Source organism: Oryzias latipes, chromosome 7 (assembly GCF_053564925.1).
Source record: "Oryzias latipes strain Hd-rR chromosome 7, Olatipes_Hd-rR_3.1".
NCBI classification, from domain to species: Eukaryota; Metazoa; Chordata; class Actinopteri; order Beloniformes; family Adrianichthyidae; genus Oryzias; species Oryzias latipes.
Window position 1 is genome coordinate 3,839,948 of NC_136243.1, and position 25,740 is coordinate 3,865,687.

At 46.1% G+C, this 25,740-nt stretch overlaps 1 protein-coding gene across 1 annotated transcript; it reads right to left on the minus strand.

Moving 5' to 3' along the window:
• Positions 1–186: 186 nt before the first annotated feature.
• On the minus strand, positions 187–24,536 carry plod1a (procollagen-lysine, 2-oxoglutarate 5-dioxygenase 1a). The gene is made up of 19 exons (XM_023957050.2): positions 24,301–24,536; positions 23,104–23,195; positions 21,614–21,747; positions 20,630–20,793; positions 20,236–20,348; positions 19,949–20,012; positions 18,700–18,797; positions 14,227–14,328; positions 14,025–14,156; positions 13,350–13,471; positions 12,028–12,132; positions 11,817–11,942; positions 9,885–10,026; positions 9,688–9,801; positions 7,445–7,510; positions 7,262–7,366; positions 7,036–7,182; positions 1,979–2,104; positions 187–986 (listed from the first exon to the last, which is right to left on the minus strand). Exons 1-19 carry the CDS (start codon positions 24,377–24,379, stop codon positions 831–833), a joined length of 2,187 nt encoding a protein of 728 aa, XP_023812818.1. The 5' UTR covers positions 24,380–24,536; the 3' UTR covers positions 187–830.
• Positions 24,537–25,740: the final 1,204 nt, after the last annotated feature.

The following is a 25,740-nucleotide window of genomic DNA, read 5'->3' on the forward strand; positions in this document are numbered from 1 at the left end:
CTAGGATAGCACAAGGGTTACGGGGAATTTTAACACTGGACAGTGCTGTAGACGTGGGCTTCTAAAGGGTTAAAACAACAAATGTACAATTAAAGAGGAAAACATGTTATTAGGGTCAGTGTTTAAGGATCTGCACATGGCGTTCTCCTTCACTCCAGAACTTTGAAATCAGTCAAGTGTTCAAACTAAAAGTTTACAATTATTTTTATTGAAATAAAACTGAAAAGCCTTGAATTTTCGTAGGAATCAGATGGATTTTAGTGTTAGACAGCACCCGGAGGGTCACCAGCCCGGAATTCCACATAGAACCTAACCTACTAGAAAAGCTGATCGAATAAAAAAACAATAAATAATTTGGAGTGTCAGTTCAGCTCTGCAGATAAAAACATGACCAAACTGCAGGGGATCAGACCCAAACCCACAAATCCAGACTAAACAGGAGCTCAAACAGAAAAACCTCACTGGGCCACCTAACTACATTTCCCATGATGCCCCTAGAAGGACTTGGAATAGCTCAGGTTGGATCTCACGAGTGCAGGAGGTTCCTGAGGGAAAACGGACTGAAAACCGAGGAGACTCACGTTCCTGAGCGGGTGGCAGAGCGCCGCTGGAGTTTGGCCACCGCCATTCTCAACAGAAGGTTCAGTTCTCTGTCATGAGATCTAAGTTAAGCATCTGTGAGAGGGTCAGAAACATTTAGGACCGAAGAGCCTTCATTCAGCATAGCAGCATTCAGAAACGGCAGGGAGGAAGCCCAGAAGTTCCCCAGCAGAGAGGAAGCAGAGCCGCGTCTGGAGCTCCTGTCGGGTCTGGAGTGAAGAGCTGCCATCTCACGGATCCACAAAGGACACGGCGATGTAGCGCGTCCCTGCGGTGGTGGGCAGGCCTTCGTGGTAGTGGGTGAGGCGGCCCGGGTGCATCAGAGCCCAGCCTTTCCGAGGAGCCTGGATGGAGCAACCGTACCGCAGGAACCTGCAGCCGCCGCCCTGCAGGAAGCAACAACACGGGTGAACCGCTGACTCTGATACAGACATCTGAAAGTATCTCCATCAGAATGGAGAGGAGCAGGGAGCTTGCAGCCGCTTATCCTATTTCCTACGTCACAGACAGGATTTTTTAAACTGCATTTTTTCATTGGCTCCTCTTTTAGACCAGTTTAAACAGGTAATACTGAGAAACAGGCTGCACGGTGGTGCAGTGGTTAGCGCTCTTCCCCTAACAGCAAGAAGGCCCCCGGTTCAAGTCCCGGCTGGGGCACCAGAACCAGAACATCAATGTGTGGAGTTTGCATGTTCTCCCTGTGCATGCGTGAGTTTTCTCCGGCTCCTCCCACCGTTCAAAAACATGCTTCATAGGTCCATTGGTCAGTCCAAATTGTCCATATGTGTGCATGTGAGTGTGCATGTGTGTGAGATTGTGGCCCTGAGACACACTGGAAACCTGTCCAGGGTGTCCCCTGCCCTCACCAACAAGTGGCTGGGATAGGCTCCAGCAGCCCCTGACCCAGAAAGAGATAAAACGGATTTGGAAGACAAATTAATATTGAGAAATGCTGCTTTAATCTTACTTTTCTTTGTATAAATAAGTCTTCCATCAGAAAAATGCTACAAGAACATGTTCAAAACACCACTTCCATTGGAGTGGGTCCTTACATTCAGAAAACAGTCGTGTCTGAGCTGTACGGCTTTAGAAAACGCTGAAGACCAAATGAAAATCCTCCATGCTGACTTTCAGAGGCAGAAGTTCAGAGAAGACACCTAAAGATCTGCCTGTCTTTGGACTCCTCCATCACAGCTTCTGCCCTTGTGCTCATGAGCCAGAGCAGGATGCGGCCTCTGGTGCGCACAGTCTGGACAGGTCAAGGTGAACCCGTGATCCACACGTGCAGAACTCTGTCTCAGTCTGCCTGCTCTGATCCTGAAAGATCCTGCAACATCCTAATCACTTCCACATCCTTTGGCATGCCGCAGACACTCACCTGGTAGTCCTGACCCAATTGGTTCAGAGCAATGTTGATGGTGAAGGTGGAGGCGTCGTGGTGCGGCCTGAGAGACGGCTGCTCGTCGGGCTTATAGCGGACCACGAAAGCCAGCTCGAAATGAGCCTGTGAACACAGAGACACGCATCAAGCATCAGTGCGCAGTGATGGCACCGCCCTCGTGAGTTCAGCGCCAGCGCGGATTCAGAATCAGAATCCTTTAATATCATTGCACACAAGAGGCTTCTAACCACGAAAATTCCTGATGCTCTCCAGCTGCTTGAGCAAATAAAATACCAGTAGATAAAGTGACATACATATTAGAAAAAAAAAAGATATGTTCAGGACGTTGACAGCTCTGGGAGAAAAACTGTTTTTTAGTCCATTAGTGTGAGCTCTGTGTGTTCTGTACCGCCGGCCTGACGGTAGCAGTTGGAACAGCTGGTGGTTGGGATGGTGGGAGTCCTTGATGATGTGTTTGGCTCTGCTCGTGTAACGAGAGCTGGCCATGTCCTCTAGGCTGGTCAGGGGGGGGTGATGATTTTCTGGGCCGTGTTGATCACCCTCTGCAGCGCTTTCCTGTCTGCGGCCGAGCATCCTGCATACCAGGCTGTGATGAAGTACGTCAGGATGCTCTCGATGGTGGCTCTGTAGAAGGTCACCAGCAGCTTCTTCTCCAGGTTGTTCCTCCTGAGTATTCTCAGGAAGGGATGCCGGGTAATCCCTACTGCCGCTGTGGTGTTTGCAGTCCAGGAGAGGTCCTCAGTGATCAGCACACCCACGTAGCGGATAGAGTGGACCCTGTCCACGCTGACCCCATTTATGGACAGTGGGGGTGGGTCCACTCTCCCCTTCCTGAAGTCCAGGATGACTTCTTTGGTCTTTGTAGAGTTCAGGTGGAGGTTGTTCCCTGAACACCGCTTTCCCAGTCTGCTGACCTCATCCCTGTATCCCTGTAGTGGGACTCATCTTCCCCTGAGATGAGCCCGACCACAGCGGTGTCATCAGCAAACGTTGACGATGGAGTTGCTTGGGTAGGTCGAGGTGCAGTCAGATGTGTAGAGCGTGAAGAGGAGTGGGCTCAGTACACATCCTTGTGGTGATCCTGTGCTGAGTGTTAATGTAGGTGGGAGTCGAGTCTGACAGACTGTGGACGTTCTGACAGAAAGTCTTTACTCCATGTGCAGATGGGGGAAGAAAGACCCAGGTTTAGCCGTTTCTCTGTCAGGATGTCTGGGATAATGTTGTTAAAGACTGACTACAAAACATTGCATTATGGGAAATGTGTGTCCTGCTGGTTTTTGTATTTGACTGATAAATTAATATCATTTAAATTACCTATTGCTCCTATTTGGTGTCGCCAACATACCGTAATTTCCGGACTACAAGCCGCTACTTTTTTTCTGTGCTTACAGCCCTGCGGCTTATTCAGTGACGCGGCTAATTTATGGATTTAATTGGCGGCAGCCATGTACGTACTTTCGAACTCAGTGAATAGTTTGAATTCTTTATCTAACACCAAGCACAAGACATTTATATTCAACACACCTCTTAGCAGCCAAACAGCATGGACTTGACTTCAGGTCTTAGACACTTCAGTCATGGTTCAACAAAACGAAACACGCATGCCCAGCCGCATCCCAGAATCCTTTGGTGCCATTAGACCCAACGTGCACGTGATCGCCATTACAGTATGATGCAGCTTTCAAGTTAAAAGCAATCGTTAAAAGCAGCGTGAAAAAGTCCACCGTCACCAACGGGTTTGGAAAAGCCGGTTTGCTGCGTGACGGAGAGAACAGCGCATGGAGTGAATTTACACTCCATTTACGGTTTCTAAGGAAACCGTAAAAGCGGAATTTTGCTTTGAAAAACTCACAGCCTCCGTGTGAGCTGGAGACATCTTCTCCTGCTGATTGAGCTGCGGGGCCGATGGCAGTCTGAAGGCTCCCACACGTAACAACGCACCCGCCCCTCATACACAAAACGTACAGTTTTAAGTCCGATTGCTTTGCACAGAAACGATTTGCTCCGTCCACCGGCGCAACGGGGACGAAGTGCTCCTCCTTGAAGCCGCCCTGGCCAGAGGTGTCGGAGTAGATAGGAAGGGGAGACAAGGAGCGCGCGGGGCGGGAGCGGAGCGCAGAGGCTTCTGAATTCTGACGCACGCGCCGCACTGAGGCGCGCGTATCACGCTGAGGCGCGCGCTTTTCAGTCGCCGCTGCTGTATTTTACCGGTGTGTTTTCTAACCAGTCCTGTTACTCCCATAACGCTGCTGCGACACAAGCGGAAGGAGAGCTTTACCCGTTCACCCCTCCATGCACTGCTGATACTTGCTCATTCTTAAACACGTACAACAGAATGGCGAGCCGGGCGTTGGCCCCGCCTTTAGCCCCTAAGACTCATGGGAAATGTGGAATCGCGGATGTAAATTTCCTCATCATAACTGAGGGATGTAATGTTGATTATATGGTTACTGTTTGTAATTTTATGTATGATACCTAGATTGTCAATAAGTAAAAAAAAAAAATGAAATAAAAAACACCATAACTGAGGAACTTGTGAACAGAATAGAGGTCCATGCTGTTTGACAGATGTCTATACACACAAATACATGAGCCAGAGGCAAAGCTGGAACCACCCACAATGTGCTAATTAATTGCACTCACTCTGGGATTCTGGCCGTGATCTGTCAGGATGACAATATCGGCTTGTGTATGTATTAAACTAATTTAACACGTGAAAATGGATGGGTGCGGCTTGTAATCGGGTGTGCTTTGTAGTCCGGAATTTACGGTACATTTCCATCCGTTTTTGAGCTTTTCTCTGATCTCAGGTCTGTGTATCGATTGTTCTGATCTCCAGTGAACAGTGTCCGTTCTTTTAACCACAGTTTGAATTCAACTATGAAAATATAGGAGAGGCTGACCGGCTGCTCTACAATAACTTGTGACCAGAGTTTAAACGTGCAAAAAGTCATAAGAAAGAAAATCAAACAATGGTTAATGAATTTTGTTTCTCTTTTACTGATTTGTGGTTTAAAGAGCAATCGTTAAAAAAAAACATTCAACACAGACTCAAAATAGGGAGCACATCCTCTCTGACTTCTCCACCTTAAATTTCAATAAGTCCAAGTCCAGTCCAGATTTACAGACAATCAGCTTCATCCACACTGAGGGTCTCAGCTGTTTGGGAGGAAGTGCTGCCAAGTGTCCATCAGTAAGAAGACAAGAGAAGCCGAGTTCAGAAGAAGCATTGATGGATTTACAGAACTGTAGAATTTGAGTCTTCTTTAGTGTTTAATAGTTATAACTCAACAGTGTTAACTGAACTGTGTTAATAAGGACGTTTAAATTAAAAAAAGGGCAGATATAGAAAACTAATTAAACAAAACTGTATTACTGATTTTTTTATTTACATATTTTATTTTATTTGAATGAGAGTTTTATAAGTAGATCTGTACAGAAAACAGTTAATAATAGAGTTTAGTTAATAGTATAGTACATGTTCCATGCAAATTTACTGGCTCTCAGACACACACAAGTTGTGTGTGCGCTGAAGTTGTGGCCCTCCCTCAGCTAGACCCTGCCTTCTGTGGCCCCCCAGGTAAATTGAGTTTGAGACCCCTGCTCTAAACGCTTCCTGCTATGAAGGTCAGCCTCCATCGGCTGGATGAGGTTCCTGCAGCTCTGAAGTGGTCAGCAGGTGGCGCTCTGTGCTTCCGTAAAGAGGACCTAGAGCAGTGTTTTTCAACCTTTTTTGAGCCACGGCACACTTTAACCTTGACAAAAATCCCGCGGCACACCAGCATCCCAAAAAAAAAAAAAAAGCTGAAACTCATAGTCTGTTTTGATCTACAGCCCCCCCCCCCCCGGCAATCTGACTTGCATTTTTGTGATAATTGTGGCAGAAAAAGCAGGAAGTTGCAGATGTTTTTCTAAAAGATGTAATAAAAGTTAAGTTACATACAAACTGTATGTTCGTTGTGTTTTCAAGACGCTGTCCCTTTAAGCCAATGCATCATGGGAGATGTAGTGTGAAAACTGCGAGAAAACGGCAGAAAGACTCGCGTCTCTGAGCTTCATGGTTTTGTTCACTTGTTCCACGGTCTGATACCGGATTCTGTGGAAAGCTACACCGCTAAAGACGAGCTTTAGCTGGTGTTTTTTTTCGGAACTGACTGAGTTATGAGCTAAATTGGAACAAGGAAGTGGAGACTTTAACCACTTCTGATTGGTCAGACTGATGACATGTGATTAAGCCTTCAAGAATGATTGGTGGAGTCGTGGAGACAGTAAAAGCTGCGGGACTTTTCCTTACACAGTTATAGCTGCAGCTATTTCGCGTTACCGTCATTCTTATCAAAATGTCTTTAATAGAATCAAATAAACACAAAGAAAAAAGTATTTTATGATCTTTTATATTCCTAACTACTCAGTGTTTTATCAGGACCTGTTTGGATGAACAAAGAGCTGATTTCCTGGAGATGGAAAATGCTTTTAGATCTGTTGATGAGGGCAATTTTCCACGGCACACTTGACCATCTCCCACGGCACACTAGTGTGCCGCGGCACACTGGTTGAAAAACACTGACCTAGAGAACTAGAGCAGGGATTCTACCACACTGAGCGTGAGCAGAAACCTTCAGGTCAATGAAACATGAGTCCAAAGAGCCGCAAAGGGTCTCCAGGTTCCTGGCAGACAGTGAACCACATGAAGGCTCAGACCATCTGACAGAAGCGGCTGCTGGTGGATTCTACCAAAACTCAGCCTACAGGCCCCTCCCACCCTGTCCCTCATGAGCCACCGCCCTGCTTGTTTTGCAGCTGAACCCGCTTCAGTGATTACTGATCAGCTGGATTGAGCGAGCCCAGTTTCAGATTGACTGAACACACTGGATTCAGTAATTACTGAAGCGGCGTTAGCTGTGAAGCAAGCAGGGCCAAAGGTCACGAGGAACCGGTTTGGAGAGCCCTGAAACACGGGAGGAAAGAGGCCCAAAGTGGACAGACAGGTGTGAGAGCTCAGAGCAGGGCAGTGGTGCGTTGGGGCGTCTCACCTTGGTGTAGTAACCTGGGTACATTTTCTCGGTGATGGGAGCCACGTACTCCACAAGGAACTTCTGCCACTCCTTCTCAAAGTTGATCTGGTTCATGTGGATGTCGATGGTGGGGACGTTCTCGTAGCCGCCCTGGATCCGGGTGTCCTGACAAGCCAGCACACGTTTGGACGTTCGGGTCCACCACAAACACCTTTAGAACATTCTGGAAGAGCGCGGCGCTTACCGTGTTGCCCCCTCCTGACCATTTCCCAAAGTGCTCCATTTCTTCAACCAGGTGGGTACAAGCGACGTCGGAGAACACGGGGAACCAGTAAACATCTGGACAGGGCTGCGGGACAGCAGTGAGGACTCTGAGCAGGAGAGCATGGACTGTTCACGTACCAGTCAGTCAGGAGAAAAAACTCACCGTCTCAATCAGCTTGTCTCTCATGATGCGGCTGTAGTTCTGGTGAATGTAGCGCTCCTCCCAATCCTGGAAGAAAGCAGCACATGTCAGGAAGTTCTGCTCCTGCTCACAATCATTAGATAGGGGGCCAAATGTAAAATAGTGCAACCAGCGACGCACAGTGAGGGGTTGAAATGACACCTCAGCATGTCAGGATGTGAATTAAAACCCGTTTTCTTGGAATACTAAATCCTAAACTCTATTACTCTGTTTACAACTTTTTCATTGACATCACTGACTGACTTACCTGTGACCTCACCGTGGAATCATTCATGGAGTCGTCTGTGCAGGAGCAGAGGGAGGTGGAGTTGGTTTATCACATTGTCTGTATATGAGAACTGGACTGAGTGACCCCTCCCCCCCTAGCCTGGCTCCAAGCCAAAATCCCGTAGACTTGTATAGAGACATAAGCAGCTGATACTCTGTCATTCTATTGGTCAGAAGAACCATTCTTGATCTGATACTTTTTTTCATATTGTCTCTGTAGTTCAAGTTCTTCAGGTTACTAACTGACCAATCAGATGCCTCCATAAAAGTATGTGGTCTCATGTTAAATGTTTGGCAGATTCTCCCAAGGTTGCTTTCAAGTGGTAGGGGTGTGGACTTCTAACAAGCATTTTACTTTAACAACAGGTATTATGAATCTTCTGACACACTAGGTTTATATTTGAATTAACCCCTTTGTAATTTATACTAGACTTTATTCATCTTACTTATATTTGTATTATATTTAGTGTTGAACTGGATGGAAAAGAAAATGCTATACATATGGATATATAGTTTATGGGGGGGGTAAAACCATGAAGCACCATAAAACAAGTTGCTGGATGTTTATAATCATTACGCTGAGGTTCAGATGTCATACAAATCTAGAAGGGGCGGGGCCTCTCCACACACAAACTCAAATGGTTTATGCATACCAACATGGCGGAATTTGTGTTGCAACAAATTGGAGTCCGAATTGACTTGATTAGGTTAGAACCAGAAGTAAGCTGTTTACTTTGGGAGACGTCACACTCACTCCAGTTCTCATTTACAGTCCATGTGCAAAATTTAGAAGGCTTGTATCTAGATCAGGCTTGTAAATAATAAGTCCTGTTTTACTCTCTTCTCGTTTAGTTTTGTAATTCTCTTTTTACTTGTTTTTATCAAAGACTGGTTTGCAGATTGTCCAGAATATTAAGTGGAGCCAGCAGATCTAAAAACCAAAACCCACCACTGAACAGGAGGGATCTCTCCAAACTATCACTCCTCGACTTTGGAAGTCCTTTGCTTGGCCACTACGCCAGATCGACTGTTGTGTTTTAAAACCAGGGTCAAGTTTCTATTCAGAAATGCTTTCAGCTGATCGTAGTCTGATATTGATTTGAACTCTTGTCTTTATGTTGACCGGGTCCTTTCTTAATTTAATGTCTGTTTTAGATTTTTTGCAAAGCACTTTGTGAAGTATTCTATAAATGAAAATGTTCTCACAAACAACTGCTCTCACTGAAAATCCTGCCTGACCCGGACAAAAGGGAAGCTCATGAAAGGACTGCTATGCATCTTATTGTAGCAGTCGTGTCTCTAACACTTTAAAGACTATTAAATAGGTTCTGTTTAAACCAGCAAGGAGCAGCACCCCCTGCAGCTCACTATATACAGATCACTCCCCACAGCTCACTCCAGAAAGCAAACCATCTACAGCTTACTTCATATATCTCACTCCCCACAGCTGACCACAGATCGCTCACTCCCCCCAGCTCACTCCAGATACTTCACTCCCCCCAGCTCACTCCAGATACTTCACTCCCCCCAGCTCACTCCAGATACTTCACTCCCCACAGCTCACTCCAGATACTTCACTCCCCACAGCTCACTCCAGATACTTCACTCCCCACAGCTCACTCCAGATACTTCACTCCCCCAGCTCACTCCAGATACTTCACTCCCCACAGCTCACTCCAGATACTTCACTCTCCACAGCTCACTCCAGATACTTCACTCCCCACAGCTCACTCCAGATACTTCACTCCCCACAGCTCACTCCAGATACTTCACTCTCCACAGCTCACTCCAGATACTTCACTCCCCAGAGCTCACTCCAGATACTTCACTCCCCACAGCTCACTCCCAGACCTATTTATGTCCATTCAGCCATCAAAGGGACGTGTAGTACTGGGCCAGCAGCTGAGCGGGTCAGGCCTGCTCTGAATTCTCCTCACCACTGGGTTTTCAAAGATCTGCCACAGGTCGTTGTGCAAGTGAGTGCTCTGGTAGTTTTCCGTGGACAGGATGCGGCCGAAGGTCTGCATGTTGGTTACAAACATGAAAACTCCCTAAGGGAAAGACAAAGGTCTCAGGTGAAAACGAACAGACTTCCTCCTGTGGGTGGGGTGGGGGGGGTGCTTATTGTTCTGACCGCGCTGCGAAGGCTGTGGCAGAAAGCCATGTCGGGGTCCAAGCTGTGCGACGTGAACACTGCAGAGTCTTTCAGCTGGGATCTCAGGAGGTGGGCCTTCAGCAGGTACACGTTGGACACATATGGGACGTTCCACACCCCCCTGCAGAACAACACAAACAACAGACCTCTTTTCAGGAGCAGAAACTGAGAACTTTTGTTGGAGAAAGGAGGTCCTGATGTTATCGGTCTTGACCTGTTTATACTCACAGCCTCATTTAAGGTTTGAAAGCTGAAACCATTTCTGAGGCTCGAATGATGATCCAGGATGCACAACAGGGGGGGGGGACTTTTGTGCAAACGTGTTTATTCTAAAGTGTATTCTACTCTGAAAATTTGTGTTAGTTCCTACTTTCCTCAAACTAAAAGAAATATCCAGTGTCTGTTGAAACACAGGAGGTCCTGAAGCAGAGAGCGGATCTGAGGAGAGGACAGCAGCAAAAACAGAGCATTCTCTGCTGGGTTTTTTTTAACTTGTCCAACAGCTGAGCCAGCAGATCAGAGCTGAAGACCTCTTGTGTTGGAGAGATGATACGGTTACAACAGGGGTTTATGGATCGCCAGACAAACAGAGTATATTTGTATAAACCCTTTTTGTGATTGAGGCTAAGCTTTATTTATGATAATTATATTTGTATGCATTCCTTGTTGGACCGGATGGAAGGAAAGAACAGAGAATGAGATAGAGTGGGATGTTAGAGATGGGGGTAAGGGGTTACAATGGGGGGAGATGGGGGGGGGGGGGGGGGCAGTGGAGTGACAAACTCAAAACATAAGAGTGTCATCAGTAAATTGAATGACTTAGTTCACACATAAACAAATAGTCTGCACACAACGATTGACAGGTTTTGAGTATATTCATACATTCATGATGGAAGATTTATCTCACAATACTTATGCACACAGACAGCTAAACACAAGATTCCCATTACCATTCGTGTGTGTGTGGGGGGGGGGGGGCATGCCTATACAGTATTTGTGTAAAAGTGAATAGGCAGGTGGGTTGAATGAATGTGTTCTTCATCACACTGAATGCTCAAGCCCCCCCCCCCCCCCCCCCCCCCCCCCCCCCCCCCCCCATTACCATACCTCCATTTTAGGAACAGAAAGCTGAGGTTATCAACTTCCTTAGCCTCAAACTTACCGTGGTAACTAGCATAACCTGCTTTCTGGAATAACCCCCGGATCTCCTGACCCTGCTCTGACTCTCGCCTGGATTTTGACTACCCCTGTTTCTCCTCTGATGCCCTCTTGCCTGCTATTGACCCTGATTTAGCTTTGTGGACTTTTAGCTGAGCTAATAAACCTGCTGCATTTGGATCCAGCCGTCTGCCGGTTCTTGTGACAGTCTCTCACTGGACAATGCAACAGTAGTGCCACATCTTTCTGACTGCAGTCTGTCTGCTTCTGGCTTTGATCAAATGTTTTATCACCTTTCAGATGATCCTGCAGTTCACCGCGCAGGGATTGTTTGGACCTTAATGGAGCCAGAATAATGCGGTCACACCATCTCCACAGACGGGGGATCTGGTGTCACCCATTCCTGTTGTTTAACCTCACATTCATGTGACCCTTTTGTTTTATTTAAAAAAATATATATATTTAAAGACGTTTCCTATGAGTATATCGTCTCCTCGGAGCTGGTTGAGGTGTTTTACTGTTCTCCACATCACCACTCTTACTGCAATGTTTTACCATCTCAGACTGATACCTGCCACTGGGCCTCCGTAAAGCCCCAAGTCCGCTTGTATGGAGAAAATGTGTCGGTTCTGACAGCAAGGCTGTGAACAAAGCTCTGAAGACCTCCTCTGATGTGGGTTTCATTGGATGAATGTTTCCTCCTCAGTGTGCTGACTGAACAGGAAGTGATGGAGGAGACCTCGCTGAGCTTACACTCTTCGTCCTTGAACGATGTCCACGTAGTCCTCCGACCGGGCGTAGTAACCGTCGGCACTGACGGCTCCCCAGAAGTTGCTCCACAGCCGGGCCGCTCGAGTGATCATGGGTGCCACAACCGGACTGCAGAACAAACCCAGAAGCTGTTAACATCCAAAGAGCGAAACAAATCGTGGCAGAGTCTCTGCAGGTCTCAAAATGAGCTCACAGGTTTTGTTCAATGAGGATTTTAAGAGTCTTCTCGTTCTTCAGGACCACTTCTATGTCCAAGTTAAAGAAATAGTCGCAGTCCGTGTCCTTCCGGCAAATATCTCTGAAACACACGACAGACAGACAGTGCAGGAGAACGTTACACAGCAGCACTCACTGGAACCCACGCACTGTGATGGAGCACACATGCAGGTCAGAGGAGGAGCATCTCCACATGTTCATGCGGAGGAGCTCCAGTGGACCTAAAGCGAGTCCTCAGTTCTGAAACGGTGTATATTCAGGAATCACACAGCCACTTTAGGCAGAAGGCCAAGGACACACCTGGAGATCAGTGCTGTCAAACCTTTCAGTCATTTACTATCTGGCAGTCTTTTGACAGAGCGGCCTGTGCCAGGCTGGAGTGGGCGTCCCTTTTCCCTTTTTTTAGCTGGTGTCTCTTAACTTTTGAGAGTAAACGTTTATCTTCGTCCTCTGTAAAACATCTGCATCTGCTTAAAGCTTTTTGTGTAGGAACCATTAAAATATGATAGAGGTTTTCCCTTGACACATAACTGTCAAAGATGAAGAAAAAAAAGAAACCAAACTCTTGAGATAAACACAAAAAGGTTCCTAAAATATAATCCTATACACGAATCCACCGTTCGAAACAACTTTATTACCCTTGTGACATTAAACAGCCAGTTGCGGAGTATTCTGCATTTTTATTATTATGGTCTGTGGGAACAACTGTCACAATAAATCCATATGTGGAGTGAGACCCAGGCTTTTCTTCTGTTTCATCACTGGCTTTCTTTGCAAACTTTCCCAACGCCTTTGTTTTTTGTTGACTTTGCTAGCTTGGGGGTTTCAGTTTAGTGGTGGTGCAGCCGTTTTAGAAAGTGGTGGATTGGTGTTCGACATGTGAGAATGATTCAGATGCGGTGCAGAGACTGCCGTAGCTTTTCAAAATAAAACTTCCTTCAGAATCAGATTAGAAATAAAACGGAATAAAAGGTGGTTGTGTTTTTTCCCCCGGTACCAACTGCACCGGTCCACAGCCTGGGGGTTGGGGAGTGCTGCTTTAGAGGATTCTCCAGCTTGCAGCATTCTCTGATGCCACCATAATCATCATGTGACCCCTGCAACTGCTGGGAGGTCCAGAGGCTACTGGAATAAAACCAAGATGAACCAGGCGAACAGGGGAGCTTCACACAGGAGCCAAAGCACGACTCAAACCCAGCCGCCAACCGCTATCGACTGCTTTGTGCCCGGTCGTTAGCCGTCCATAGCCAAGTTAGAGTTGGGCAGCAACATTCAAGGAGTCACAAATGAAAAACTCACAAGACCAGGTCGCGCGCCGCAGCCGAGTCCATGTCCTCTTTAGGCGTGATGGAGCGCACGTCCTGATAAAGACCTCCATGATCCCGCAGAAAGGAGCTGACCTGAGGCTCATGATGGGGTTCCTGCAGGAAAAAGAACAGCTTTAAGGGGAGAGCCAAGTCTGGAGCTGGTCTGTGCTGGAGTCACAGTGACCTCCAGCCTGACCTCTGAGAGGAAAGCCTCTGACCTCTTATTTCTACAAACACAGAAGCACTGTGGAGAAGATTACATCGATATCATCAGGTTTATCTGCACACTAAGACGGAAGCAGGACCTTTCTGAAGGGAGATGCTTCCCTATAGATTTATGCAGAAATACCAGGCAGTCAGGTCAAGAGGACAGAGTGTGTGTGTGTGTGTGTGTGTGTGTGGGTGTGTGTGGGTGTGGGGGGGGGGGTCTTTCAGGAATGTTGCATGTGTAGATGCTGCTGTACTCGCTGAGCAGCGTTTCAGGAGAAACCTCAGACAGGCTGTGAGGAGCACTTCTCTTTCCGTTTCTGTTTAGGCGTCATCATGGAGATCCTCTGGATCCTTTGAGTGCTGAATGAGTGAGGGATCATAGAATGATGGAGCCCACATCTCCCCGCCCCCTTTGACCATCGTGTGCTTGAATCTGCGGGCACAGGGGAGGTCATACCTGGTTGTAGATGAACAGTTTCAGTCTGTCCTTGGGGTACTCCAGCTTCAGGAGACGTTCAAAGAACACAGAGACAAACGGGGTGGGCTGCTGGATGAAGATCCCGATGCTGACCAGAGGGTATTCACTGTCCTGCAACACAAACACTCAGGGTGAGACTCCCGGACAAAACCCTGCACAACCCCTGGAAAAAGCTGCAGACCTTCAGAGCGGCCAGTGAGCGCAGGTCGTCCTGGCAAACCGTGCATCCGTTCTCAAACGTCCAAGATTTGGGAATGTAGTTCCCCATGTAGTTGATCTGCAGCTGGAAAAAAGGCAGAAAGATTTGTGGTGATGCTTGTGAGCTCAGGCGATCCTCACAGCACAGGTAGGTTGAGTTGACTGGCTGAACAGAACCTACAGAAGCAACGGTAACACTGACAACAATGTTGACGTTTTACGCGGGTTTCTTAGTCTTCCTTTGGGAGTTTTGAAATGTGCTTCCAGAATAAATGTTTCATTATATGCTCAAAGAGAAGTGGAAATGTTTTGCTTTGAGCAGACCTTCATGCAGGCTTCAGAACGCCACCATCCCCTCCTAAGCACTGACATCAGGCCCAAGCTTCAGCTGCAGTTCTGAAGGAAATCCAGAGCTCTTCTGCATCTGCAGAGGAAGTGCCTGATCTCCGTCACAGCGGCACAGCTTGCAGCTGCTTCCATTATGTTAGCGGATCAGTGGCTGAGTGTCCATCCTGACTAGAAGTCTGAATCCACAGGCTGGTCACTCCACAGAGTCCTAAAATGGGGCCTCGTGCTTCTGCTGCACAGTATTAGGGGTGGAATGCAGAGTTGAACCAGCAGCAGGATTCTGAGGACACCTCAAAGCAGCTCACCCCTCCCTGAAAGGAGGAGTCCAGTGCAGAGAACAGATCTCACGCCCAGGCGTGCGACAAAAAGAAACAAAAGGTCTGAAGGAAACCAATGGTGGTTCTGACCGCGTCTAAAAAAAAAGGTGGACAAAGATTTGATCAGGTATGTAGGACTCTGTAGAATGAACCAAACTGAAGCGTTATGTGACGGAAGCGAAACTAGAGTTTCAGTGACTGAGGAGTCTGGACACCTTGTCATACAGACCCTTGGAACAGCTGTCAGTGTGAGCAAACCTGAAGGAGGAGTTCAAAGACCCACTCCGATGAAAATGAAGTGGTCAGCTGTGGTGAAGAGCAAACAGTGAAGAGCTGGTGCCCGCTCTCACCCTCACTCATGACCATGAGCTGGGGCTTAGGAGCAAACTGAATGGCAGGAATCACACCTGGACGCCTTCTTGGAGCAGCATTATGAACGTGTCCATCAAAGAGGACGTCTCATGGCAGCTCCAGGACATGCTGGACACATTATATACAATAGATGGAGGAGCGCCCCTTGAGCGCTAGCTTGACTGAAAGCACATCTAGTGGCTCATCGACTGTATGTGAGACCTGGACCGAGTGAGTGTGACATCATGATAGAAAATGGTTTCCTTCAGCCTGGTCAGCACTGAGCAGTCTGGTCCGGTCCGGTTCAGTCCCATATTTCAAGTGTTATAAAATGGACCCATTAAGCTGAACCAAACTGTACCATTTTTTGGCCCCTGTTGGTTGCAGGTCCATAGAAAAATGGAACGGACCGGTTAGAGTGGAGCTCCTGTTCAAACCTGTGGATTGGCTGAAGGTCATGTGGCTGTGTTCCTCTTCACCGCCCGCATTCTTCTCTTAAAACAACATGAAATTCTTTGAATACGTAGCACCATAGGCCAAGCAGAAGGAAATGAGCTGCTGGAAGACCTCCATCACCCCACATGCGCCATGACGCTCCGACTTTGGGTGGAAACGCTCACCTGAATTGCGTGGACAACTCTAAACCGGACCGGACCTCTCAGTGAAAACGAGGCCTTCCAGCTCCAACTAAATGAAGTCACTTCAGTTGCCATTCTATTGTGATACAAACACCACCATGTTGGAGCCGGAAAGTGATTGGTCCAAATCGGTCAGAGTGGGCGTCTCTATGGCAACAACTTTCACCAATCAGGAGTGAGCTTGTTGGAAGGCCACACCCCTACCATTAGAAAGTAGGCTGAAGAGAATCTGTCAATCAAAAGTTTTGAACGTTTGACGTGAGGCCACTTACTTTTATTGAGGCATCTGATTGGTCAGTTTAGAACTTGAATAACTTGAACTACAGAAAAAATATTTGGAAAAAAAGGAGGATTGTCAAGAACAGGGGTGGCGAACACGCGGCTCTCGAGCCGCATGCGTCTTTGCGTCTCATCATACTTTCTATATACTGTGCCTCATTTCATAGTTTTTTCCCTCTTAAACCACACTTTAATCCATCAGAGGGTATTAAAAATAGATTATAAATACTAATAAAGTAATTTGGTAGTGTGTGTGTTTGATGCTGCTCCCGACACATACGTGAGCGCCAGTCATTTGTGCAGGTTACGCCCAATGCCGGAAAACATAGATAAAGATTTGATGTGTGTGCAGACTGTTACCCTCATGGTCAATATGGTGAAATTCAGAGTATAAAGATGAACACAGGACATTTCTGGAAGAACGGGAAGATTCTTACTTTTTTACTGAACAGAATGGCGTCACAAAGTTTATCATTATGAGCTTTTAGAAGCAGTAAAATAGTTCACGGCAGATAGAACTAAACGTATTATTAGAAAATTAGAAACTCTTCCTGATCAACAAATTGTCTCCTTTTTAACAAGTTGAAGCTTTTCAAAGTGCACATTCAAAACGGCCATCATTACGCTTTCTTTCTTTGTGGAGCTCACAGCAGAAAGCTGCAATCCAAATGAATAAAGTGCAGAACGTGACGCTGCTTGCGCAACTGGACAGAAACGACCACAGATGACTTTTTTCATCGAGCCATTAAAGCAGAGACTGACTGCCTGAGATCCCCGCTTGTCACTGAGGAGGCAGAGAGAGAACCGGAGATGATTGAGCTGAAATCTCTTTGAAAGACGGCCCTGTTATGTTTTGGAGAACAGAGAAATAACAGTGTGTAAAAGAGCCTCTCTCAAGCTGCTGTCGATGTTCTCCTCAATATATGTCTGAGTCTCTGTTTATTACCTTGAAACACGTGAAATCAAGGCATTGGTCCGTTCTGACCGACACTCACGTAAAGGAACTGATCAGAGAGGCTACAACTGGCCTGGGGGTTAGCCCCGCCTTCAGCCCCTAAGACTCATGGGAAGTGGGGAACCTTAAGTGTAAAACCATGAGCCAGGGAGCTGTGAGCAGAAGTGACGTACATGCCGTTTGGCTGTATGTGTGTGTTCAAGACTCTTGATGTGGATGGTGGTGTGTGAATAAAGCAGCCACCTTAATGGTAATTTAGTACTTGTTTGATTACTATGTTGAAGAATGAACTGTGTCATTGCAATGTATTAACATTTAATAAATTATTGGCTTTTGATGGAAAAAGACATTCAATTTTATATAAAAACATATAAAAAGAAGATATTCTAATGAAGGTAAAAATTAATTTAAGTTGCACACAACTGAAATGTAATGTATTTAATGTGCTTATTGTGAATATGAATCACTTCGACACCAGAAGGATGCTCTGTCCAGATGTTTGTGTATTTGTTGGTGTAAGGGTCATTGAAAGAGGAATGTTGAGATACAAAGAATTAATAGTTAAATACTGATGGATGAACGGTGAAATATTCAGTTTTATAATCGTAAATCTGACTTCAGAGGAGTCGGTGCCTCACCAGCATCAACCTCACGGCCCGTCACTGAGTAGTAGTGTGTGTCAGAAAGAGGGAGAGAAAGAGAGAGAGAGAGTGTGTGTGTGTGTGTGTATGAGAAGAGAGAGTGTGTGTGTGGAGGGGGTATCTGACCCCCAGGGTAGTCTCTGTGTTAACTCTGGCTAAGCTGCATTTGATGTGTGTATTGAGGGTGGACACTTTCATTGAAATAAACACAAGTACAATACTTACTATTCTGTTGCAGGGAGAGGAGTGTGTTATGGAAAATAATATGGCTTTAATTGTGTGTTTGTGTGTGTACGTACAGGTCAGTGTGTGGTGTGGCTCTTTGACTCTCACAGTGAAAAAACTCGGCTCTTGGTGTCAAACTTGTTCGCCACCCCTGGTCAAGAACATCTAAAAAAGGCATTAGAGCCAGAATGGTTCTTCTGACCAATAGAATGACTGACAACAGCTGTTTATGTCCCTATAGAAGTCTGTGGGATTTTGGCTTCTTGGAGCCAGCGGGTACTTCTTGTTTGGAACGCCAAGGGGGAGGGGTCAGTCTGTCCAGTTTGTAGTTACAGTCAATGTATTTCAGGATATGTTTTCTGTAGTATAAGTTAGCCAATCAGATGCCTCAGTAAAAGCATGTGGTGCCCGCTGGCCCCCAAATAACTTGATTGACAGATTCTCCTGAGCCACTGTCAGTGGAAGGGGTGTGGACTTCAAAAAAGCTCACTCCTGATTGGGGACAGTAGTTGCTATAGAAACGTGACTCCGATCAATCACTGTCGTCTGGCTTCAAATGGGGGCGTTCGTATCGGGGAAAAATGGCGACTGAGTTAGCTTCATTTGGCTAGTGATGTCACACTCGCTCAGTCCATCTCTATATACAGTCTATGCTCAGTCCAGTTCTCATATAAAGTCGACGGTGACGCTTCACATTGGTACCTTGGTGGGTCCGTTTCCATGGATCAACACAGGAAGAGTGTCATACAGCACATTTCTGGCTCGAACCCGGCCGTCTTCAAACTTCAGGACCACATCATCTGGAAGCAGAAACATTAGTGAGTCCAGGCCGACCAGAAGCATCAGGATGCACTCATCCAGGCCTGCCGAGTGCATACCTTCTGAGTGTTGTTGCAGTTGTTATGCAGCTACTGAACAGCTGTTGTTCACATACTTTGTGCAGCTCTTCAGAGAGGCTGCCTTTGTAAAGAGGCAGCAGACTCTTCAGAGAAACGTCTGGATATTTCTGCCTGCCTGATTTTTAATAACAGAAAAAGGATCCTTGCTTGCTAGTTGCTTGCTAGTTTTAGAGTTACAGCACAAACACATCACATAAGCTCCTCCCCTCTGCTGCTGGAGGCAGGAATCAGGTCAGATGTCGGGGCGGAGCAGTGGGTCATTCTCCCCAAAAGAATCTGAACTATTTAAAAAGGTTCACTGAAGCCACAGGACAAAGTGGACTCAAATATTTCACGTCAGCATTTGGGTTGATGGTTCAATATCTAACATGTTTGAGGTAAAGGCAGAGACTTTTGTCCTGGAGTGAGGAGCAGCTGTGTGTGCCTCAAACATCTGCGTTGAGCAGAAGCTGCTTCCATTCTGTGCAGAATTCCCAGGACACGCCCCTCTCAGAGGCTCAGGGGAGCGCTGCAACGCTCGCCGCGAGCTTTTGAGCAAACACGCCGTCACACATAATCTAAATGCAACATGGAGCACTGCAGGAAGTCATTTCTGCCTGCAGCCAAACCCAGCCCCCCCCCAGAGCCTACTTTTCCACTTAACCTCTAAATCATGTGTTCAGTAAGCACACAAGGAAAGCCAGAGATTTTAAGTCACATATTATTCTGTGTGACCAGCATGTTTTAGAACGTGTTAAAGCATCTCTCTGATAGAAATGTTTTGATTTCATTCTGATGATGGAGGACAAATGGAAAAAGATCGTATTTGTGACGTAGAAAAAACAGAGAGTCAACAGTCCCACCCACAACTCAGAGGTGAATTTCTAAAGAACTGCTGCTGCTCTGCAGAAACTACGTCCTAGGAAATGACACAGATTTTTGGATTTAGCCTAAAAACGGCCAAATCCTAATTAAAAGGATTGGGAACCCTCTGAAAATAGATCCAAAGTTGATCATAGTGGGATTTAAAAAAAAACCAGTTCAGAGTGTGAGGCAGAATCCACAGCGCTCACCCAAAGCTCCATGAAGGTTCTGGAACAGTCTGCATCTGCTGTCCACGGTGATGTTGATGGATTTCTGGGGGTGGAAATATGAAGGAGAGTGAAATGATCCATCAGTTTATATCAGCTTTGATTTGACAATCAACTTCAAATCACATCAATTCCACGTGTTTCACATTAAAAGCCTCGAGGGATTTCCCCTACAGTAACGTTTTCTAACTGAAAGGTGTGTGGAGGAAAGGTTGAGGATGTTTCCCATCAAAGATCCCTGACTGTTATTACTGTGTCACCAAACTCACCCGTTTGTCTGGATCAACGTAAATCTTGGTGAAGAACAGCTGGTCGCTGTCAGCATCCTCCCCTGTCCAGTTTGCAACCATCTCCCTGATGTTGGAGAGGTAACCCATGAAACCTGGCAACAGGAGAAGCATCACTCGCTCATGCTCTGGACCACAAGCGCCACGCTGGCGATGAAGCCTGCTGTTTAACCACATTTACGGGCTTGTTCCTGCTGACTGGAGCTGGGAATGTTGCTGCACCAGCAGCTCAATTACACGCAGCCTAATGTGCTTGGGTGTGTAAGTGATGCGAGGATGAGGAGAAACGCAGGCCTGGACAGGCAGGTCTACCACCAGGAAGGCGGTACCGGGGCTTCTTTGAAAGAATTGGCACAGCGATGGTATGACCACGTACCCCCAGAGCCCAGGAAGCGGTTCCCCTCCCTGACGTGGGGGTGTTTGTCCTCCAGATGCCTGTCGGGCCAGATCAGCCTCTCAGAGGAGAACACCACCTTGTGCTTGGCTTGCTGGAACTTCCGGAGGAGCTCTTTGGGCCCCGAAGCGAAAACCGCGTCATAACTGTGTCAGGAGGGATGAAAAGGGAAATTTATTGCAGTGTAGAGCCAGAGAACCCAAATGAGGGGGTAGTAGCTGTTAAAATACCTTCATCTACACAGTTAGGATGTTAATGGTTATGTTTACACTCTAACGAGTGTTTTTCACCACATCAGTGGCTCTTATCTGCAGATGGAGGGCCTTTATCGTGCTATTCTTAAGCCTTTTATATATTTCACATATTACTTTTGGCACACAAAAGAACAAACTCAAAAAAAATGTGGTCTTTTTTCAGCTCTTTTCCAACCCGGAAGTCAGATGCCTTTATCTCTGAACCGCTTTCCTCTCCTTGTGGGTGTCGCCCATTTCATGACGGCATGCTAGAGCCGCCCTCAGCAGCGTGTCTGCATTTGGCCCAGGAAAACAAACAACATCCAAGATTTTGCAATGATGGATGTGAATATTATGTAGAGAAAATGAAAGAGTTTAGCCGATCACCGCTAGCTCCACGGAGAAAGTGTTAGTCTGGGGGCGGGGCTGGCAGTGCAGACTCTTCCTGGAAGGGGCGGGTCTTCACTTTGTGATGTCACAATGTGAGGATCCGCTAGTTTTCATTGGATTGGGAGGGGCTGGTGCTCAGAGAGCAGGTTTTAACTGGAATACTCAGAAATGTGTGAATGGATCAAAACACCACTTTGAGGAATAAACAAAATACACTCAAAGCTCCAAAAATGGATTCAGCAACATCTCACACCCTCCGTTTGCCGTCAGGGAGAAACCCACTTCCCACAGCTGTTTTAAAGTTCTCCTGTGGACTTTTGGTTGGATGAACCAGACGCCATACCTGTCAGTAAAGAGGAGGACTTGGTCCTCGCTCTTCGTCTCCTGCAAAGCCTCTTTCAGCAGCCGCACCTTCTGTCCTCCACCAGGAGCAGACATGTAGTCGCCGCCGCTCCATTTCTGACCTCTGCCAAGAACCTTCGTCACAGAGATTCACCGTCATCAGCCGCAGCAAAGATAGAAAAGAGCCACCTTCACACAAAGATCTCTTTACATAGAGTCCTTCAAGGGCGCGATAAAGACTTCACCAGGAGCTCAGATGGTTTCTTCTTCTTAACTAGAGGTCTGCAACCTTCAACACTTTCGGCTTGATTACTGGCTAACAACAACCCAGGAGCCACAAAGTCTGACTTTAATCCTTTAGATAAATAAGACACTGATTTGTCTTTATGTTATTGGTACCATTATGATAAATATGAGAACAAATTATTGTTTTTGGCATAAATAGAACAAAAACCTAAAGACAAAATAGCCTTCTTTCAAAATATGAAATAACTTATAACTCTTGACAGTGTGAGCAAAAACATGACTTCCTTTCAAAATAAAAGACCCTGTGTCACATAGATCCTCTCAAAGCAGCAAATGTTGTGGCATAGTGCAAAACAATGTTCATTTCAGAATAACATTAACAGAGTTCCCTGAGCATCGATAAGATATAAATACTAATATATTTGATAAGTAAGGCGTACCTGATGTAAACATTTTCAATACTAAATCAAAACTCAATCGAAACAAAATATTAGACACATTTTCATATGTAGCTGGAAAAACTTGGTATTGACTAACTTGTTTTTGAGTTTCCAAACTTGGAAAGAACTTGTTTGAATTGACTCTGACCTGAACTATTTTGCTGAATTCCTGAAAACAAGTTAAATTTTACATTTAAATTGGTCATGAAGTTTTGGTTTTATTATTTTAAAAAAGAGCCAATATTTGAAATTAGTGATGCATCTCAGCCAGATATGTGTAGATCTGACAGAATTAAACAGGGACCCCTTACTGTACTTTTCTTATCGTACGCTGCACCTGAACCCTTGAATTTGTTCAAATCCAGAAAATCTGCCTTACAATGCAGTTCTGCAATTCTGGTTGTGCTGACTGACCACCAATTCATGCCGTGGTACAAAAATCTTTAAAAGCGTCTTGAGTTCGACCTGTGCAGTACTTTCTTTCAACTGTTTGTCAATGAATTAAATCAACTTTCCTTGTCTTTTAACTACACTTCTTACTTTCTTTTAACTTTACAGTAACTTTTTGTATCCAAATACATTTTATTTTTCTCTAGCCACAGAGCCACAATAGAGGGGTTGAAGACCCCCAGGCTGCAGACCCCTGATCTAAAGAGCTAATAAAACAGACTCTGGCTACCCTGCTGTGTGTGTGTGTGTGTGTGTGTGTGTGTGTGTGTGTGTGTGTGTGTGTGTGTGTGTGTGTGTGTGTGTGTGTGTGTGTGTGTGTGTGTGTGTGTGTGTGTGTGTGTGTGTGTGCCTTTACCTTCACAGTGTAGTTAAAGTTTCTAGCAGACTTTAGGAAACGCCTGAAGCCGTCAGTCTCTTTGGTTGCAACAGTCAGGACTAAAAGTTTCTCTGGAAGAAAAAGCGTTTTAGAGAAACATTAAGGAAGATGAAACTGAAACTACATCAGGTCATTTCATCCGGTTTGAGGAATACTGATGCCTACATGAGGAAAAACGGACAAACGTAGGGTTTTGAGCATTTCTGCGACTTTCCCATAAGGATGCCACATTTCTCAGTTTAAACCAAACCGGACGTAACACCATTTAACCAAATGGAGGGGAAAGTGAACCACTGCACATCATTAGGTCTACGCTGAAAGAGACAAACGTGTCCATTTAAGGAGGATTTACTATTTATTGTTTTATTACACCAGGCTTGGTAAAAGTCAACTAAAGGATTTTTCATCATTGATGATAGAAAATCTGAATTGTTGTTGTTTTGTAAAACACAAATGATATATTGAACTGAAACCAGAGCCCACAATATCCAGAAATTACCTCAACATGTGCAGTTGTGCTCATAGGTTTAGACAAAATTAAGATGCTATTGATCCATCAGATCATGTCAATCAGAACATGCTATTGATCCATCAGATCATGTCTCTCCGTCAGAACATGCTTATCAGTGTGTGATGAGTCGCACATGTCCACTTACAGTCATTTTAATAGAATAGAAGTGAATAAATCAGAATGTCAATAAAGACGCACGCGGACAGCACAGACATAATGATGATCGTCTGGAGAGAACCGCCTTGGAAACTCAGTCTCTAATAATATCCTCATGTAATGATGTCGAATCTGCATGAAGGCAGATCTTATCAAACGCAGACGGTCGTTCAGATCGGTGGACGGGAGTTTCTTAGGGGAGCAGCTCCGGCAGCAGCGGCGCCGCCAGTCCACGTCAGCGGCACCGACCGAGCTCCCACAGACAGCGGCGAAACTTTCCGTCTGCTCTGGACCGGACAAAAACATCTACGGCTACCGTGTGAGCGAATAACGCCGCTTCCACCCGGTAACGGGAGTCTAGAACCGTAAACCGACAACGTAAAAGTCACGGAGCGGACAATCTCCACTTGTCTTTTCCATCGGGTTTAGTTGATATCCAAGCTAAGTTGACGGAAAGCGCGCGGACGCGCACGTGCCAGTTAAACTCCAAGAGTGAAGGAAAACCGTACCCTCCGGGATCCGCTGCTCCTCACTGTCCGCCAGGAGGAAAAGGGAACCAAACCACGCCAGAAGAACGGCGGCTCTCATCGTGCTGCTTCGGGAGGAGAATGTCCGCCTCTCTGCAGGGTTTGGGGGGGGACTCTGTGAGCCGCCTCCCCCTTCCGGAACACCTGATATCGCCCCGCGGCGCGATCACGGGGAGGATCCACGGTGGGCGCGCGCGCGCTGGAACTCTCACCGCCCACCGCCGGGAAGGTTGGGCGTTCGAGACGGAGGACATGAAGTCCCGCACGTAGCCGGAACCCGACTGCTCCCCCCGTTACCGCATTCATTCACATCTGCTGCTGCTGCTGCTGGGCCCAGCCGAGGGTTCTACCTTTCTAGAACTCTCTCTCTTCCTTCCCGTCCTTAGACTGAAGTCTGCGGTTCTCTCACTGCAGGTTCTACTGAGTTCTTCTGAGTCTAACATTTTCAGATTGGAGCTTCAACAGAGGAGTTTTGGTGATACTGTCTGATTTCCCTCCAGACATATCAATGTTAAAAATACAAAAGGATCAGGTCCAGTTAGCCTCCAAAAAGTACCAGTAGGTGTTAGTAATGGATTCTTCTCACAGACATACATCAGTCAGTGAGTTCAGGATATTGTGATTCAGGAGGTAATAGAGATGTGGACATAGACACTTCTCATTTACTGTTTTCCACTTATTGGTCTCACTGTGTTCAGTGTGTCTGACTTGTTGGATGGAGCCAAAACCAACACATTCTAAAGGGAACACTTTTTTAAAACCACATTTTCAACATTCTGTGAAATGTGAAACAATCAATCAATAAATCTATTTATCCTGCCTATTTGACCTGCCTGTCAAATTTAAAATGCCTGTCAAGGTTTACCCCAAGATTGCTAATAAAAGGAGAATCTGAGGGGTCCAGGGGGCAAACAGCACTACAGCAGCCTGTCAGCAAGTCAGTCTTTCCAAAAACAAACACCTCGTTCTTGCTTTTGTTCAGACAGAGGAAGTTAAGCTCCATCCAGGATTTGATGTCTGCTAAGCACTTCTGTAAATTGCCAAGACCCTCAGCTCCTCCAGATTTTAAGGGAACATAGATCTGGATGTCATCGGCATAACAGTGAAAGAAAACATTATATTTCCTAAAAATGGACCCCAGAGAATAAAAGAGGGCCTAAAACTGAGCCCTGGGGTACACCATGCTTGAGTGGAGCTTCTGGAGAAGAGTACTGTCCAACCTGGACAGAAAAACTCCTTCCACCTAAATAAGATCGGAACCAACTGAAACACACAACATTGCTCAAATATTGAACCTAGAACAGACACTTCCTTTGAATGTCACTAGTACAACAAAAACACACAAAGTGTTCTTTGGTCAGTGCATCATTCAGTCAGTGAAAACCAGAAATGACTGGAGATCCATTTACCACTAGAAATGAA

Excerpts from the sequence above, each read along its gene's own strand:
- plod1a (XM_023957050.2), bottom strand. The coding sequence starts at position 24,379 with ATGAGAGCCGCCGTTCTTCTGGCGTGGTTTGGTTCCCTTTTCCTCCTG. Across the intron at positions 11,943-12,027 it reads ATCCTCATTGAACAAAACCT|TCCGGTTGTGGCACCCATGA; the intron begins GTGAGCTCATTT and ends TTTGTTCTGCAG. Across the intron at positions 10,027-11,816 it reads ATCGTTCAAGGACGAAGAGT|GGGGGTGTGGAACGTCCCAT; the intron begins GTAAGCTCAGCG and ends GTTGTTCTGCAG.